At 38.4% G+C, this 16,052-nt stretch overlaps 1 protein-coding gene across 2 annotated transcripts in view; it reads left to right on the top strand.

The window, feature by feature from the left end:
- The window catches only part of LOC124775955, a 93,660-nt gene extending 87,696 nt beyond the window's left edge, over positions 1-5,964 (top strand). For both annotated transcript variants that reach the window (XM_047250899.1, XM_047250833.1), the window contains one exon: positions 2,224-5,964. In XM_047250899.1, the coding sequence (XP_047106855.1) occupies positions 2,224-2,404 (181 nt within the window). In that variant the 3' untranslated portion in view covers positions 2,405-5,964. The remainder of the gene's footprint in view (positions 1-2,223) is intronic.
- The last annotated feature ends 10,088 nt before the right edge of the window (positions 5,965-16,052 follow it).

Below are 16,052 nucleotides of genomic sequence, written 5' to 3'. Positions count from 1 at the left end.
GAAAAACCATTATTGTGGTATGCTTGTCTCCTCCCCCCCCTCCCTCACCATTAATTTATGAGGAGCTTCGTGGTGCTGACACCATCTTTCTCCTTGCACTGGGAATTCTTAGTAGGGAACTTTTTTTTTTTTTTGGGGGGGGGGGGGGGGGAATGGACATCTTTGTTTTTAATCCAATCTGTGCCTCTCTTCCAATTTTAACATAAGCTAGCTTTTTTTGAGAGACTTTTATGCACACCTGTGTTCTTCAGGACTTCCCATATTTCTTTGCAACACACTCTATCATACACACCTCAAGATCCAGGAAAGCCACTAGCAGTTCTTGCCCACACTCATATTTCTCCTTCAGCTATCTTACCGCAGATGTACATTCTGTAAAATGTGCTGTTCACCTCCCCATCCTGAAGTCGTGCTGCTGTTCCTTCATTTTTCCTCTCAGCTTCATCCCCCTATTCTCTTCCCTAGAATTTTCTCAAATATTTTTGCATAGTGAAACATTGCTATCACCCCTCTAAAGTTCTGAAATTCCCTGTTGTTAATGTTCTTGAAGAGTGGGACAGTTATTCCTTTCTTCCAGTTTTCAGGGGATGCCTTCTCCTTTTAAATTACCCCCATCATATAATATAGCCACTGCTTCCTTATAATTGAAGCTACTTTTACCTATTCTGCTGACACATCATTCATGCCTGTTTAGTTTCCTCCTATCATACCGCTCATTACTGATGCTGTTACTGCTCAGCTCAAAACCTTTTATTTTTTTCTCTCCTTGGTTCTCATCCACCAATTCATTTGTTGTCTCCTCCTAACTTTTAGTTTTTTGTTGTATTTTGTAATGGCCCGGTGTGCAATGATTGCTATGGAAGGGTGTGGGAAAACTGTTCTTTTTACTTGCCAGGATGGCATTCGGCTCTCTCACTTGTAGGTTACGGGTACAATGGCTTGGCGAGGGCTACAGCAATACATCGGAGGAGTAAGGTGGCTGCAGCAAAAACAGACGGCTTGCATGTAGACTCTATATGGTATCAACAGGTGTGCACCCTTGTCTGTTAGAGCCGCCATTGATCTGTGAAGTGTGTGTTCTGTGGCTTGGTCAGCCATCAGTCTTGTAGCTCTTTATTCAGGAGATGGGAATAGTTGCTAGGCTCAGTGCAGTGTGAGCCTGGAGTGAACTTGCATAATAAAGCATTCATCTGTGACAGTGTCAGATGCTGATGCAACCAACTGGTGTGTACATCTAACGAGATGGTCGCCTCCCAACCACACAGCAGGGGCCAACCAGTTATTCCATTGTACTTTTTGGTTAAACAATACACATACATCCTTCAATACTCATCAAAATTAGTCCCATTCTTACCTTACATTTATTAAGAATCAATTGCACAATAAACATTCGAACTGATTGCAAATGATTGCAGATTACATGACAACTATCCTTGTTGTCAGTATAGCTAAACACTGTGTTTACAGCAAAACACAGTGTATGACACTGTGTCTATTGATGTAGTTCTATATAAGGAAGGAGGAAAAGACAAAATAATCAGTATAGCAAATGGCTGGAGTGGCTCCTTGTGTTGAATGTGGGAAAATGCAAGATAATGTGTGAGATATAGAGGTAGTAACCTTTAAGAACAACGCTACAGGTATGCTACTTGACTCAGTTGTCACTTTAGCAACTGTGTGTATTATTGGAAAGTGATATGAAATGGAATAAAAACACAAAATCAAAAAGGATGACACAAGGACAATTGATGTATCAAAATAATTCAGGGAAATTAATGCAGCAGCAAAACCGGAATACAACATTCTGTTTTTAAATATTGCTTGTGTCTAAAATTCTCAGGAGTCTGTTTTTCTTGTAAAATGATGCTGAGCTACTGGGGGAAAAAAAACTTATTAGGCAGGCTGTAAAGTTATTCTACTACATACATAATTATATCACTGGGGAATCTGTAAAAATGAAAGGTGGAGATTATGGTGCGTACCAATGTCTACAATGAAAATTTACAGACTCGTTTCAAAAGTGGAACAGGAAAAGCAGAGGCAAATAATACCACACACACTACAGAGTTTTGGGTTGGTGGTGGTGGTGGTGGTGGTGGAGGAGGAGGAGGAGGAGGAGGAGGAGGAGGAAAAGGGTAGGGAAAGTGTAAATGAAATATCTTGCTATTATGTGCACAAATACATTAAAAATGTTGCAAATACGGATTAAGTTTCTGTGTGCAGGCGACATTCCGGGTGCCTGCGACAGGTCAGCGACAATCAGCATTTTGAAGCCCCGAGCACTGGCTTCCCTGCTGGACGTGAACCTTCTGCTGCCATGGGATGCCGTCTTCGGACCATACCGGACACAACTCGCTTGAAGGGATCCTGTGTCCCCCGTTCGCTTCGTCCTGTTACCTTGTGAACCTGATACCAGGGTAATAGGTGGTACTAGATCAATTAAAATTATTTTATGTTTGTGAATTTCATTCTGTGTGTGTGTGTGTGTGTGTGTGTGTGTGTGTGTGTGTGTGTGTGTGTCTGTACAACTATAACGTGTGAATATCTGACACACGCTTCACAGTTTAAATTTCTTTCTTCGATGTGAGGCCGCTTTAACATCTGTATTGGACGGAGTACAGTTATCACTGTTACCTTTTAGAGCATATAGTCCTGTCTGTTTTGAGAAATATTGATGTTTCATCATAGCAGCTGGAATTGTGCAATGTGCCAAGTGCTGGGAGAAATAATTTGTTTGCAGCCCAGTGAAGCAATTGCATGGTGTGATATCTGTTTAAAAACATTAGAACAAGTGGTAATTGGAAAATATAAGCACATGATTAACTGTTGATTGGATATTTTTCCTTGCCAGTGACAGTACATTTCCCTTGTTTTTAGTAAAGGGAAGTTAGTAACCATGAGAATATTTCATTAGGAATGAGAATGATTAGCATCTTTGTGTATATAGTTGCTACACACTAATTTATAAGACTGTACATTGTCTTCAGAATCTACAGTCATATAAATGGATTGAATTACATAATTTTTACAAGCTGATATCACTGGAACAGCTGCCATTGGCATGGAAAAATACTTGACACTAACATATGATCAATTATTTATGGAAAGCAATCATTGTAACCTGTTTAAATGTACTGAAGAAAATTGATTTATACATATTCTGTTTATTGTGTTAATGTAAATCATTGTTTGTGTATGGCACTGCTGATGAAATAGTTTAGTAGTGGAAATCATCAGCAGTACCAAGTACTAGTAGGGTACTGGTAAACCTGTTCCAGTGAATCCTACATATTTATCTCATACATAAATATTTTTGTCGACTTGTGCTCACATTTATGAGAAGAAAAGAAATGAGCATAGTGGCTGGTGCATATGAATCATTGTTATTTATGTATATCATATATTTCACTGCACCATATTGTAAATGTTATCTGTTATATTTATCGCATAGTGTTGGATGTTTCCCTTGGGCAAGTGTCAGAATACACCTACGCTTAGAACAATCTTAAATACTTATTTGTATATGTCCACTTAAAAAAAATCATTAGTGTGACCAAAAAATGCATGTGTTGGAGGGGAAATGACTTATTTAAGATTGCTCTTAATTTTTCATTGAACTTACTTGGAGCTCATGTTGTAACAGAAAATTCTGTCACATGCTGTTAGACATCTTCATTTTTTCTTTGTTAGAGATCTTGTTTTAGTTGTTGCTGCAACTTGACTGTTACCAGGATGTTTTAAGAGTGGTAGAATTACAACTAATAGTGTAATTGTATTCTGACAGGCGTTTGGGATTTTGTATTCTAATTGTCAGTCATTTGTTTTCTGTAATGTTGTGAGGATAATGTTATAGTTTCTGTCCTGATGTTATAGATTTTTTTAACGCAATTTAAAAATTTGTGCAACCAAGTGGTACCATTCTGTTTTATCCTATATTTTGGATATTCTGCATCTTAACTTCCAAGCTTGCTTTATTGTTCCACCTAAGTGTACCATCAGAGACTTCCCCCCCCCCCCCCACCCCCCCCCTGCTAGACTTGGTTAAATCCTTACTTCACTCTACTTTGTGACACATTACCAGACATCTGTAGATCTGTAGAGAAACATTTGTTTGTTGAAAACTCACTTTTAACAGTCGATGAAAATAGTACAGCAGAGATGTACAGAAAAGTAGTAGTTTCATGTTCTTTTGCAATGAAATATTTATCATATTTATTTTTCTGTGTGAAATCTAAGTTCACTCCTCTTTCTTCATAATCTCATTATGTATAAGATTTTGCACTCCGATTTGTTTCCTTGTAGTTTGGTGATCTGTATTACCATTCAGGGGCAGTGTTGAGTAGAAGCTTCAGATTGATATCTGACAGTTCATGAAATTGCACTGTTGTTTAATCTTCTGTATATATGTTAATCCAGTATAATGTAATAATAAGATCTAATGTGATATGTGGCTGTAGATGGCTTCTGTAGTGTGTTAGTAAATCATAAACTACAAATGATTGCTTAAGGAAAATCATCCAAGGTGTACATTTGCAGCCACATTTCACAAGTTAATAATTTTTACTTTGTGGAAACCATGGAACATAATGTATGTTGAAATTTCCCTCTAGGGATAACTTATCTCCTGCTTGGTTTCTCTGTCTCTGTAAGCGAGTGAGAGGGAGGGGGGACATGCAGGCAGTTAGTATTCACATACGCGTATCTTGAGATTATTTTGTAACGTAATTCAGGATAGTACTATTGGCAAATATTTCTTAACCTCTGCCACATTCTCATGTTTTTGTATGTGTTCCATGGTTTCAGAGAGAGGTAGAGATGGGAGGGGACATGAAAAGTGTCTCCTTTGTTGTTTAGATTGTTGAGGAAAAGGAGGAAGAAACTAGTAGTGTGTGTGTGTGTGTGTGTGTGTGTGTGTGTGTGTGTGTGTGTGAGAGAGAGAGAGAGAGAGAGAGAGAGAGAGAGAGAGAGAAATGTATTTGGTACACATGAAATTGTATAATGTTAATAATATAAGCCAGGTTATCGTGGCATTTAGCAAGCCCACCAAATACATTGTGAGACCTGCCTTGTGGCTAGAGGGCTTGCTGCAATAGTAGAATGAATTTTTGTCCCATCACTGTGATGCATTACTAACTTGCATTTTTTGGTGACATTGTTGGGAATTCAAAGTTTTGATAGGTATCAGATTAACCTGCGTACTAAGAAAACTTTGGTTTTTAACAACCAGTAGTTATTCTTCACCATTTAGCAAATGGTCTATGGAACGTTTTAAATTTACAAATTGCCGGGGTTCTGTAGAAGCAGGCCAGTATTTGAGTGTCACCAGAGCCCACTTTTTTCTTTTCTTTTTTTCATTGAAAGCAGTTTCAAATCAGAAGCAAACAAAAAAATTTCTTTTTGAAGAATTTTTTTGGGTGTTAGCTTATAATGTAAAATTGTTATTATATTTAATGAGTCTGAAAATTTTCCTTTCCTAAATTTCTTAAAATGATAAAAACTGTTTTAGGCTACAATTGTGATTGTCTATCAGTAACAAATAAACTGCTGTTGAATTGAAAATTTTCCTACCTGAAATTAAATGGGAAAAATGTTGAAGAAAAGCAATAATCATTTGTTTTTCAAGTGTATGGAAGAAAGTAAATTACCTGTCAGTCAGTTTAAAAGAAAAGTCTGGATTGCTTAACAGGCTTATTGAAATTTTGTCTTATTTTAAAATATATTTCATTTCCTGTATGTTGTTGGATGTGTTAGTCAGGGGCCTGTGCATAATAAAAATGGCTTCTTGTTACTTGTGGAAGCCTAATATTGCATCTTACAGGTAATATTCTCTTTGAATTCCACTCCAACTGCAGCCAGGAATGTTATTTTGCTTCGGAATTTCTTTTTGGGTTATGAGAAAATTAACATAATTGTTAAAAATGTATCATTGTGCTACATTGCAGGAAAAATAAATAAATTCTGTTACATTATTGTTCATTACAGTTCAATCCTGTCCCTGTTTAAGAAAGTTGTATATAATGAACAGTATGATTATGGTAAAAATTGACATATCTGAAAGTCCTAGGTAGTTCAGACACTCATATATTTACAAACATGGAATTTTTACAACAGAAGCTAAGTCATTATGGTAGTAATGAAAGTGCTTTCCCCAGCATGGTACTAGTTTTACAGCATGATTCCACACAAAATTTTTTTTTACAAAAAGGTAGTTGGAAAAATTACAAGTGGCATCCATGGCATGATTCTTGGGCTGCTTTTATTTTAGATCTCTTAATGACTTTAAAAGAAGGAATGTACAGGGTGTTTCAAAAATAACCGGTATATTTGAAACGGCAATAAAAACTAAACGAGCAGCGATAGAACTACTCCGTTTGTTGCAATATGCTTGGGACAACAGTACATTTTCAGGCAGACAAACTTTCGAAATTACAGTAGTTACAATTTTCAACAACAGATGGTGCTGCGGTCTGGGAAGCTCTATAGTACGATATTTTCCACATATCCACCATGCGTAGCAATAATATGGCGTAGTCTCTGAATGAAATTACCCGAAACCTTTGACAACGTGTCTGGCGGAATGGCTTCACATGCAGATGAGATGTACTGCTTCAGCTGTTCAATTGTTTCTGGATTCTGGCGGTACACCTGGTCTTTCAAGTGTCCCCACAGAAAGAAGTCACAGGGGTTCATGTCTGGCGAATAGGGAGGCCAATCCACGCCGCCTCCTGTATGTTTCGGATAGCCCAAAGCAATCACACGATCATCGAAATATTCATTCAGGAAATTAAAGACGTCGGCCGTGCGATGTGGCCGGGCACCATCTTGCATAAACCATGAGGTGTTCGCAGTGTCGTCTAAGGCAGTTTGTACCGCCACAAATTCATGAAGAATGTCCAGATAGCGTGATGCAGTAATCGTTTCGGATCTGAAAAATGGGCCAATGATTCCTTTGGAAGAAATGGCGGCCCAGACCAGTACTTTTTGAGGATGCAGGGACGATGGGACTGCAACATGGGCCTTTCCGGTTCCCCATATGCGCCAGTTCTGTTTATTGACGAAGCCGTCCAGGTAAAAATAAGCTTCGTCAGTAAACCAAATGCTGCCCACATGCATATCGCCGTCATCAATCCTGTGCACTATATCGTTAGCGAATGTCTCTCGTGCAGCAATGGTAGCGGCGCTGAGGGGTTGCCGCGTTTGAATTTTGTATGGATAGAGGTGTAAACTCTGGCGCATGAGACGATACGTGGACGTTGGCGTCATTTGGACCGCAGCTGCAACACGGCGAACGGAAACCCGAGGCCGCTGTTGGATCACCTGCTGCACTAGCTGCGCGTTGCCCTCTGTGGTTGCCGTACGCGGTCGCCCTACCTTTCCAGCACGTTCATCCGTCACGTTCCCAGTCCGTTGAAATTTTTCAAACAGATCCTTTATTGTATCGCTTTTTGGTCCTTTGGTTATATTAAACCTCCGCTGAAAACTTCGTCTTGTTGCAACAACACTGTGTTCTAGGCGGTGGAATTCCAACACCAGAAAAATCCTCTGTTCTAAGGAATAAACCATGTTGTCTACAGCACACTTGCAAATTGTGAACAGCACACGCTTACAGCAGAAGGACGACGTACAGAATGGCGCACCCACAGACTGCGTTGTCTTCTATATCTTTCACATCACTTGCAGCGCCATCTGTTGTTGAAAATTGTAACTACTGTAATTTCGAAAGTTTGTCCGCCTGAAAATGTACTGTTGTCCCAAGCATATTGCAACAAACGGTGTATTTCTATCGCTGCTTGTTTAGTTTTTATTGCCGTTTCAAATATACCGGTCATTTTTGAAACACCCTGTATTTGCAAATATTGGACCACTACAGGGAGCAAATGAAAATTTGTACTGTACTAGACTGGGACTTTAACAAGGATTTCACACATTATTTGAGCAGTTTTATGTAATTCTTGCATAGGGAGACACATTTAGTTTCCTCATCATGTTGCCTTGGCTTTGGCATGAAATATATTAGTGCAGTGTCTGTAAATTTCAGTGCAATGTTCCTTCATCCACGTCAAATACAGAAACTGCAGTATGATGTGACTTTAAAAGAAACTAATATTTGCTGATATCAAACATCAGGTTCTGCATGACAAAGTTGTGGTGGAAAGCAAATGAGAATGGGCATTCCACATTATTACAAGACAAAAGCTAAGAAAGTAGTAGTATGATATGAGGTGTGTTGCAAAAGTAATGAGGTGGACAACATAGTGAACGATGTGGCAACGCTGTGTTGCTCTACTTGTGTAGACCGTCCAGATGCTCAGTCAGAGTTACATACAGCTACCACACGATTTTTGAGAATGCAGTCAATGAAGCTGTGTTTTTTGCTGTATGTTTTGAAAATTGAACAGAAGAATTTAGAGAAACATTATATCATATAAAGTTTTGTGTTAAACTTGCGGATCCCGTGCGTGTGACCTTTGAAAAGTTGAAGCAGGCCTGTGGGCAACAGTCCTCATGAGAAGCACATTTTTTGCTGGCACAAATCATTTTTGGGAAGCTGAGAACACATTTGAGCTGAACCTCCTTCATGGAGGCCTTCAACTTCAAAAACTGACAAAAATGTGTGTGCGCACATGCGCCTGCGTGAGCGCTCTTGTAAGATCAGACTGATGTTCAACAAAAAGGTTAGGTCACCTGTTAAACACTTTTACTGTACAGTAAAAATTTGACCAAAGTTTTGGACATGTGAAAGGTCTGTGCCGAAATTGTGCCAAGAAACCTCACTGCTGAGCCACTTGCAACCTGGAAATTTTGACCTCAAAAGGGATTCCTGTAGTTCTGCAGTCCACTTATTCAACTGATCTGAGTCCCTTTGTGACTTTGTTTTCTTTTCACAAAATTGAAAAATGTCATTTTGGGACTCGGGAGAACATTCAACAGAATGTGACAGACATGGCCTGTCGGTGCTGTTGACAAGACTGGGAATAACAACTCTGCTGGTGTTAATCTCCCAAAGGGGACAATATTGTTGTTTGAAAAATTAAAACTTTGGTAGATAAAGTATTAGTCTACTTTTTCTCTCATACCTCATAGGTGTTACCTGATTCTACAGCATATGCACCCATCATTTAATCTCTCAGAATTACTTCCACCTTTACTGAGCAGCTTACATAAATAATTACTTTGTGATTTGGCTGTAATAGAACATGTTGTGACATAAAACTAAAAATAAAGTGTATATTTGAAGGAAAAAAAAAAACAGATGTATAAAAGTTGAAGCTGGTTTTCCAAAAAATGGGTGACATCACTTGTATTGGTGAATAGAGCCACAACAGAAAGTCTTAACTGGAGTGATACGTGTACACAGTCTGAAGTAATCGGTCTTTTAGTGCACGGAAATCATGTTCATGTTTCAGTGTCTACCTTCTGGGATGATAGTGGCTAGAAGGGCACACATTTACTGTAAATCATTTATAATAATAGTGGATGGAAGATCCTTTACAAAGTGTCCCCCTCCTATATTTATTAAAATTTGGAGGGAGTTTATGGATATTTGAAATGTGTCCAAAAACTTCAAAATGCCACTTCTGGTTAACATAGCTACATCAGGAAAATGATGCAAGATAAGAGATTGCAGTAGGTAACAAGAAATAAGTGAATGGAATGTGGTGAAAAGTTAATAATATTGATAAATAGTCTCAACCATGCGCTGGAGAATGATATACAAAAACTCCAAAGCAAAATAATTTATTTTCACCCTTTTTGTAGTAAACATTGTGCAATATGAATTAAAGCTTTATATTTTGAGGATAAAAATTTATTTTACGTATTTTCTTCAAACCAAACACATTTTAACACTATTGCATCAAAATAAGTTTATGATCTAGCACATTCTCTTTAGTTATGTCTCATTGTTATGAGATGGTTAAAATTCATTCCAAAATTGCATCTTTTCTGTTGGAATATAAATTGAACTGTTTCTAACATCATCGATTTTTAATGTATTTATGTGTAGTTTGGCTTTGTAGGCAGGTTCCTTGGGAATTTCTAGATTCATGGATTCATCTGATTACTCATATCACCTTGCAGCGCTTTGGTGTCAATCTTACATTGCGCTACCTTTGCTGAGACTAGATTCGTAATGCTTTGATGGGTCAAAAGAAATCTTTTGCCTTTGGAACACCTTTTCATTAAGAATTATTACTAAGGGAATTTTTGTAGACTTATGACCACCGGCTACTGTAATCTGTGGAGAGCAACACGAAATTTATCTTTCTCCTGTGAACAATTCAATATGAAGTCTATCACCTCGCCAACTGTGTAATATCATTCCTGTTTCCTCCTGAAGATGCCAAAATCCCTATCTTTGGCTTTATTGATAGGACAAGTTCCATAGCTGCCATAAACGATGTTCATACCCAGCAGGACTTCTTCGATGCAGTAAACAAAGTTTGGACATCTTTTCTGTCTGCAGTTAGTGATTCAGATATTATTGTTCCAACAATGTGGAAAGGATAGATATCTTCTTGCCACATTGAGCAGGCGTTGAGTTGCAGACAGGCACAATGAAAAATACCACAGGAATATTAAGCTTCCAGACAAACAGGGTTATTTGGTAACCGTGATAGCGTTACGGAGATGTTTAATAAACTCAAGTGGCAGACTCTGCAAGAGAGGCGCTCTGCATCGCGGTGTAGCTTGCTCGCCAGGTTTCGAGAGGGTGCGTTTCTGGATGAGGTATCGAATATATTGCTTCCCCCTACTTATACCTCCCGAGGAGATCACGAATGTAAAATTAGAGAGATTAGAGCGCGCACAGAGGCTTTCAGACAGTCGTTCTTCCCACGAACCATACGCGACTGGAACAGGAAAGGGAGGTAATGACAGTGGCACGTAAAGTGCCCTCCGCCACACACCGTTGGGTGGCTTGCGGAGTATCGATGTAGATGTAGATGAAAACCCTTTTACAGAAATAGAAAATTCACACAATCACAACTCGTACAAACATGGGCACTGGGAGCCAGCTATCTGTGACTATGTCTGAAATGAGCAGCAATCTGCTGGGCAGGGTGGTGCGGGTAAGGAGGAAGCATAAGGTGGGGAGGGAGAGGAATAGCAGGGAAGTGTTGGTGGAAAGACATGCAGCCTGTGGGAGTGTTAGTGGAAAGACATGCAGCCTGTGGGAGTGTATGGGAAAGGACTCGCAGGTGCATCGGTGGGATAGAAGGCATCTGTAGTGCAGGAGTGGTATCAGGGAAGGTATAGGTAGGTGGAGGACAGGTACTATCGAAGGTTGAAGAAAGAGGATTTAAAGGAACAAAGGAAATGTTGTAGGAAGAACCCCCACCTGCACAATTCAGAAAAGCTGGTGTCAGTAGGAAGAAAATAAATTACACAGACTTCGAAGTAGTCATTACAGTGTGTGTGTAAGCTCTCTAGTCATATTTGTGGTTGTAGTTATTTATATCTCTGTTTTGCTGTTTTGTTTCTTAGTTCTCTTTCATTTGCGAAGAAAGGTGCTTGATACTTTGCTGGTGAATCAGCACCTTTATTATTCGGTGCCCCTGATTGAGCAGATTGAGGAAACCACCTCAGTTAAACACAGATTTTTCAGAAACATAATTATTAACCACAACATATATTTCCATGCTAACATCAAGAGTGAGTTACATCAAGAAGAGTCTGTGACTATGATTGTGACTACATCACCACCATCTAAGAGCACTTCAAAAATGGTTGGCAGCATTCAACAAGCTCCATTCCATCCCAGAATAACACCATGTAACAGTGCAGCAGTCTGAGACCAGTGATGCAGCCAGCGACTTTCAATGCATCCACCACAGAGCTCAACCAACAACCCGATGGGTCTTATTAATGTTAAATTGTGATCAGTGGAGTGATCATAAATTATGAGGTAGTGTTAATTAGTGGATTACCAGTTTCCCCTGATTATATTAAGTTTTGGATTAACTACAGTATAAGAGAACATTTGACCATCATTATTACTTATTTAATTTATTTGTGTAGATCAGTAGTAAAGTATGTCATAAATATGGGTTTTCTAGATGAGCAAATGACAATGGAGTCATCTATGTAGACAATACTGCAACGATTAGCCCAAGTCACCAAAAATGGATCAGGAATTGCTTGAACTGTTGTCACAATATAATGCTTTGAGAAAACACAAGGTCTAAGTTTGAAACAGTTCAAGGATATAGAGGAACATTCAGAGTGTGTTGAGGAGAAACTAGACAACAAAACAGAACATTTACATTCACTTAAATCAGAGTATGATAACTTAGTTCAAAGAACTGAGTTGTTGGAAAAGGAACTTTTAGAAACAAAAGCTATCTTACAAAGAGTTACAAATAGAGATGTAGTTTACTATATCAGTGATAACTAACAGTTCCAAAACTAGACTAAAATGATTAGCGTCTGAGAAATGCCACAGGTATTGAGAAGTATATAACAAGAATAAAGATATTGCCACTATTATCTACCACTATTAACTACCAGTATGAAGCCTGTCAACAGGTACCCATCATCTAATAATTAAAAGACTATGGTGGATAGCACCCATGTAATTTCTAATAACAGTAATAATATGTTAAACCTACATTACGCTGAAACAGAAATAAGAAAGGATGTCAGGGATTTATTAACTGGAGATGAATTACAATATAATACAAGTGATAACAACTACATTAAATAAGGACTGAATCATAAATTTACACTATCTGCTGATGCACACCCAGTTTTATTTTTGAAAAGAATTAAATGAATGCTACTAGATACTTGGACTGATCACAATAAAATTAGATTTGTTGTAAGTCATTTAACCAGAGATGAATCAATGGAGTATGCTGCAATTAGACTATTTTGCAACATATCAAGATTTTGAGTCACTTTTAAATCAAAATATTGCAGCAAAGACACCAAAAAGAAACTAAATCTAAGCTCTATAAAAATAGCTATTGGAGAAGGTACAGAGATTTTGTAGAATTTGTATTTGAGTGGCGTCTGTTCTGTTGGACATATCTTACACAACAGACACCACTTGTGATGATGCAGTTGGTGCATGTATTTATATCAAACAGAGGACATGCAGAGGGAGGGAAGGGATGAGCGGGAATTTGTAACTTTCAGCTGCACAGGAAATTAATGTAATGCAATGGCGAAAGTTGAAAATATGTGCTGAACTGAGACTCAAACCAGGATTTACTGCTTCTCATGAGTGACTGCCTTAACCACTTTGGCTATCTGGACATGGTACATGACCTGGTGAAATTTCCAACTTATTACATGCTGCAGTGCGGCATCCCTCATCCATTAACCAGACAGTATTGAAATAAGTACATTTCTGTAACAGCATGAAGGCTCCTTGATGTTTTTTTCAATGCAGATGCACTATCATTTAAATTCTATATGGGAATCAATAATTTGTAAGTAGGGGGTTAATGAATGAAAGATGTTGCTCTGCAGTGTGCAATAAGTTGTAAATTTGAGTTACTCATGGATTGTGTCTGGATGCCCGAAGCAGTTAAGTGCAACCACTCATGAGAAGCGATGAATGTGGGTTTGAGTGCCAGTCCAGCACAAATATTCAATTTTCACCATTGAATTACCACACTGCCCTGTAAGGCTGGAAGTCACGGATTCCCACCCACCCACCCCTCCCTCCCTTTCTTTCCCCATTCTCTATTTCATATAAATGTGTGCACTGGCCTCATCATCATTTGTGTTGGAATTGTCCAACAGAATATACTCTGCTCAAATATATACAATTCTGTATGAGAATGATGGGTTCTTGATGTTTGTTTCAGTGTGGATGCACTAATATTTTCTGAACTTCTATGAAAATCAAAAATTTGGAAGTAGGGTTTTAATGGACAGAGAACACTGTATTGCAGAGTGCAATTAGTTGGAAATTTGAGTCAGTCAGTCAGAGTCTATGTCTGGATGGCCATAACAGTTAAGGCAACCACTCATGGGAAGTGGTAAATCCAGGTTTGAGTCCTGATCCGGCATAAATTTTCTACTTTCGTCACAGTGCCCTGTGTTGCTGGAAGTCACAAATTCCTATCAGCACTGCCCTTTCTTTTCCCATTCTTGATTTCATACAAACATTATAGACTGCACCTTAATAAAGCCAAGTATCTATAGGTAAACTGATGCATGAGAAATTTTCCTGAAAGTGATTATTAGCCACTTACTTTAGAGACTAAGGGCCAAACTTTTAGGCACAGACCAGGATGAGGTCAATAAATTATTATAATTTCTAGAACAGGTAGACATGACAGAAAGATACTTGGAAAGATAGCAATCCATCAATAACTGCAACAGTAATAAGAAACTAAGTACAAATGGTCCTAATTATTCCAGGAGACCATGAGGAACAAGAAATGACATTACCCACACAGGAGTGTGGGGAAGAAATGATCAGGAGCAGCACAGGTGATCACATAGGCATAGAAATGGCACTCAAAACATTCAGTAATAATAATAACACAGTTATGGAAAGAGAAAACTAATAAGCTTCTGAGGAAGGACTTGGTTCCCAGCAGAAGTGGTGGTAAATAAGCCACAGTCAGTAAATTTGCAGTTAATTTGGTACAATAAAGAAGAAAATTTGACAGAAGATTTTTGGAGGAAAATAAATTACCTATCAAATGTACAAACAAATATTAAGGGTAGTAGTGCACATAATACTAGATCCAAACAGTGAGATAAGAGAAATAGATCAAGGATTTTTGGAACAAAATAAAGTGTTACATAGGTTTCCTAGAAATCTTGTAAGTGGAGTCAGGATTGCACAAATTTCTGGAACCAGTGTGAGAAGAATTGCTGATTACATTACTTAAAATGGATACACGTTGGACTATCCATTGTTCCTAGTTATAGGACAAAATATGCCTATGATTAAGGGTATAGGCTGGCTCACTGAACAAAATGTTTTACTACATTTTTAAGCATCTTGCAGCATGATTTCCACATGGATCATAAGGGGAAACAATTCATTTACATTTTAAGCCAGCCATTATTGAAAAGTTGACTTTAACATTTGCAGTAGAAGCCATGCTAATGAATAAGATAAAAAGTCAACCACAGGATTATGATTTACAAATAAGTGAAGACAAAATAGTTGACAGAATCAGTAAATCAGCCAGTCTTAGAATAAAAGAGAAAAAGATATGGTAGCATTAATTACACAGAGACAGTTCCTCATTGTGACCAGGAAGTATTAAAGATTTTCTCTGTACTTTGAAAATTAAATATTGTGACCCTTTCTATGTAAGGACATATCCAATATTAGTAGCAACAAAGAATTTGGTACGAAAGGAAACTGACAGATTAATACAGTTGTATATCACTGAGGCTTCAGACAGCTGTTATAACAATCCATTGGCAGTAGTTCATAAAACTTGACAGATCTACATCTACATGATTACTCTGCAATTCACATTCAAGTGCTTGGCAGAGGGTTCATCGAACCACAATCATACTATCTCCCTACCATTCCACTCCCGAACAGCACGCGGGAAAAACGAACACCTAAACCTTTCTGTTTGAGCTCTGATTTCTCTTATTTTATTTTGATGATCATTCCTACCTATCTAGGTTGGGCTCAACAAAATATTTTCGCATTCGGAAGAGAAAGTTGGTGACTGAAATTTCGTAAATAGATCTCACCGCGACGAAAAATGTCTTTGCTTTAATGACTTCCGTCCCAACTCGCGCATCAAATCTGCCACACTCTCTCCCCTATTATGTGATAATACAAAACAAGCTGCCCTTTTCTGCATCCTTTCGATGTCCTCCGTCAATCCCGCCTGGTAAGGATCCCACACCGCGCAGCAATATTCTAACAGAGGACGAACGAGTGTAGTGTAAGCTGTCTCTTTAGTGGACTTGTTGCATCTTCTAAGTGTCCTGCCAATGAAACGGAACCTTTGGCTCGCCTTCCTCACAATATTATCTATGTGGTCTTTCCAACTGAAGTTGTTCGTAATTTTAACACCCAGGTACTTAGTTGAATTGACAGCCTTGAGAATTGTACTATT

Source organism: Schistocerca piceifrons, chromosome 1 (genome assembly GCF_021461385.2).
Source record: "Schistocerca piceifrons isolate TAMUIC-IGC-003096 chromosome 1, iqSchPice1.1, whole genome shotgun sequence".
Classification (NCBI taxonomy): domain Eukaryota; kingdom Metazoa; phylum Arthropoda; class Insecta; order Orthoptera; family Acrididae; genus Schistocerca; species Schistocerca piceifrons.
This window is presented reverse-complemented; position numbering and strand designations above follow the sequence as displayed.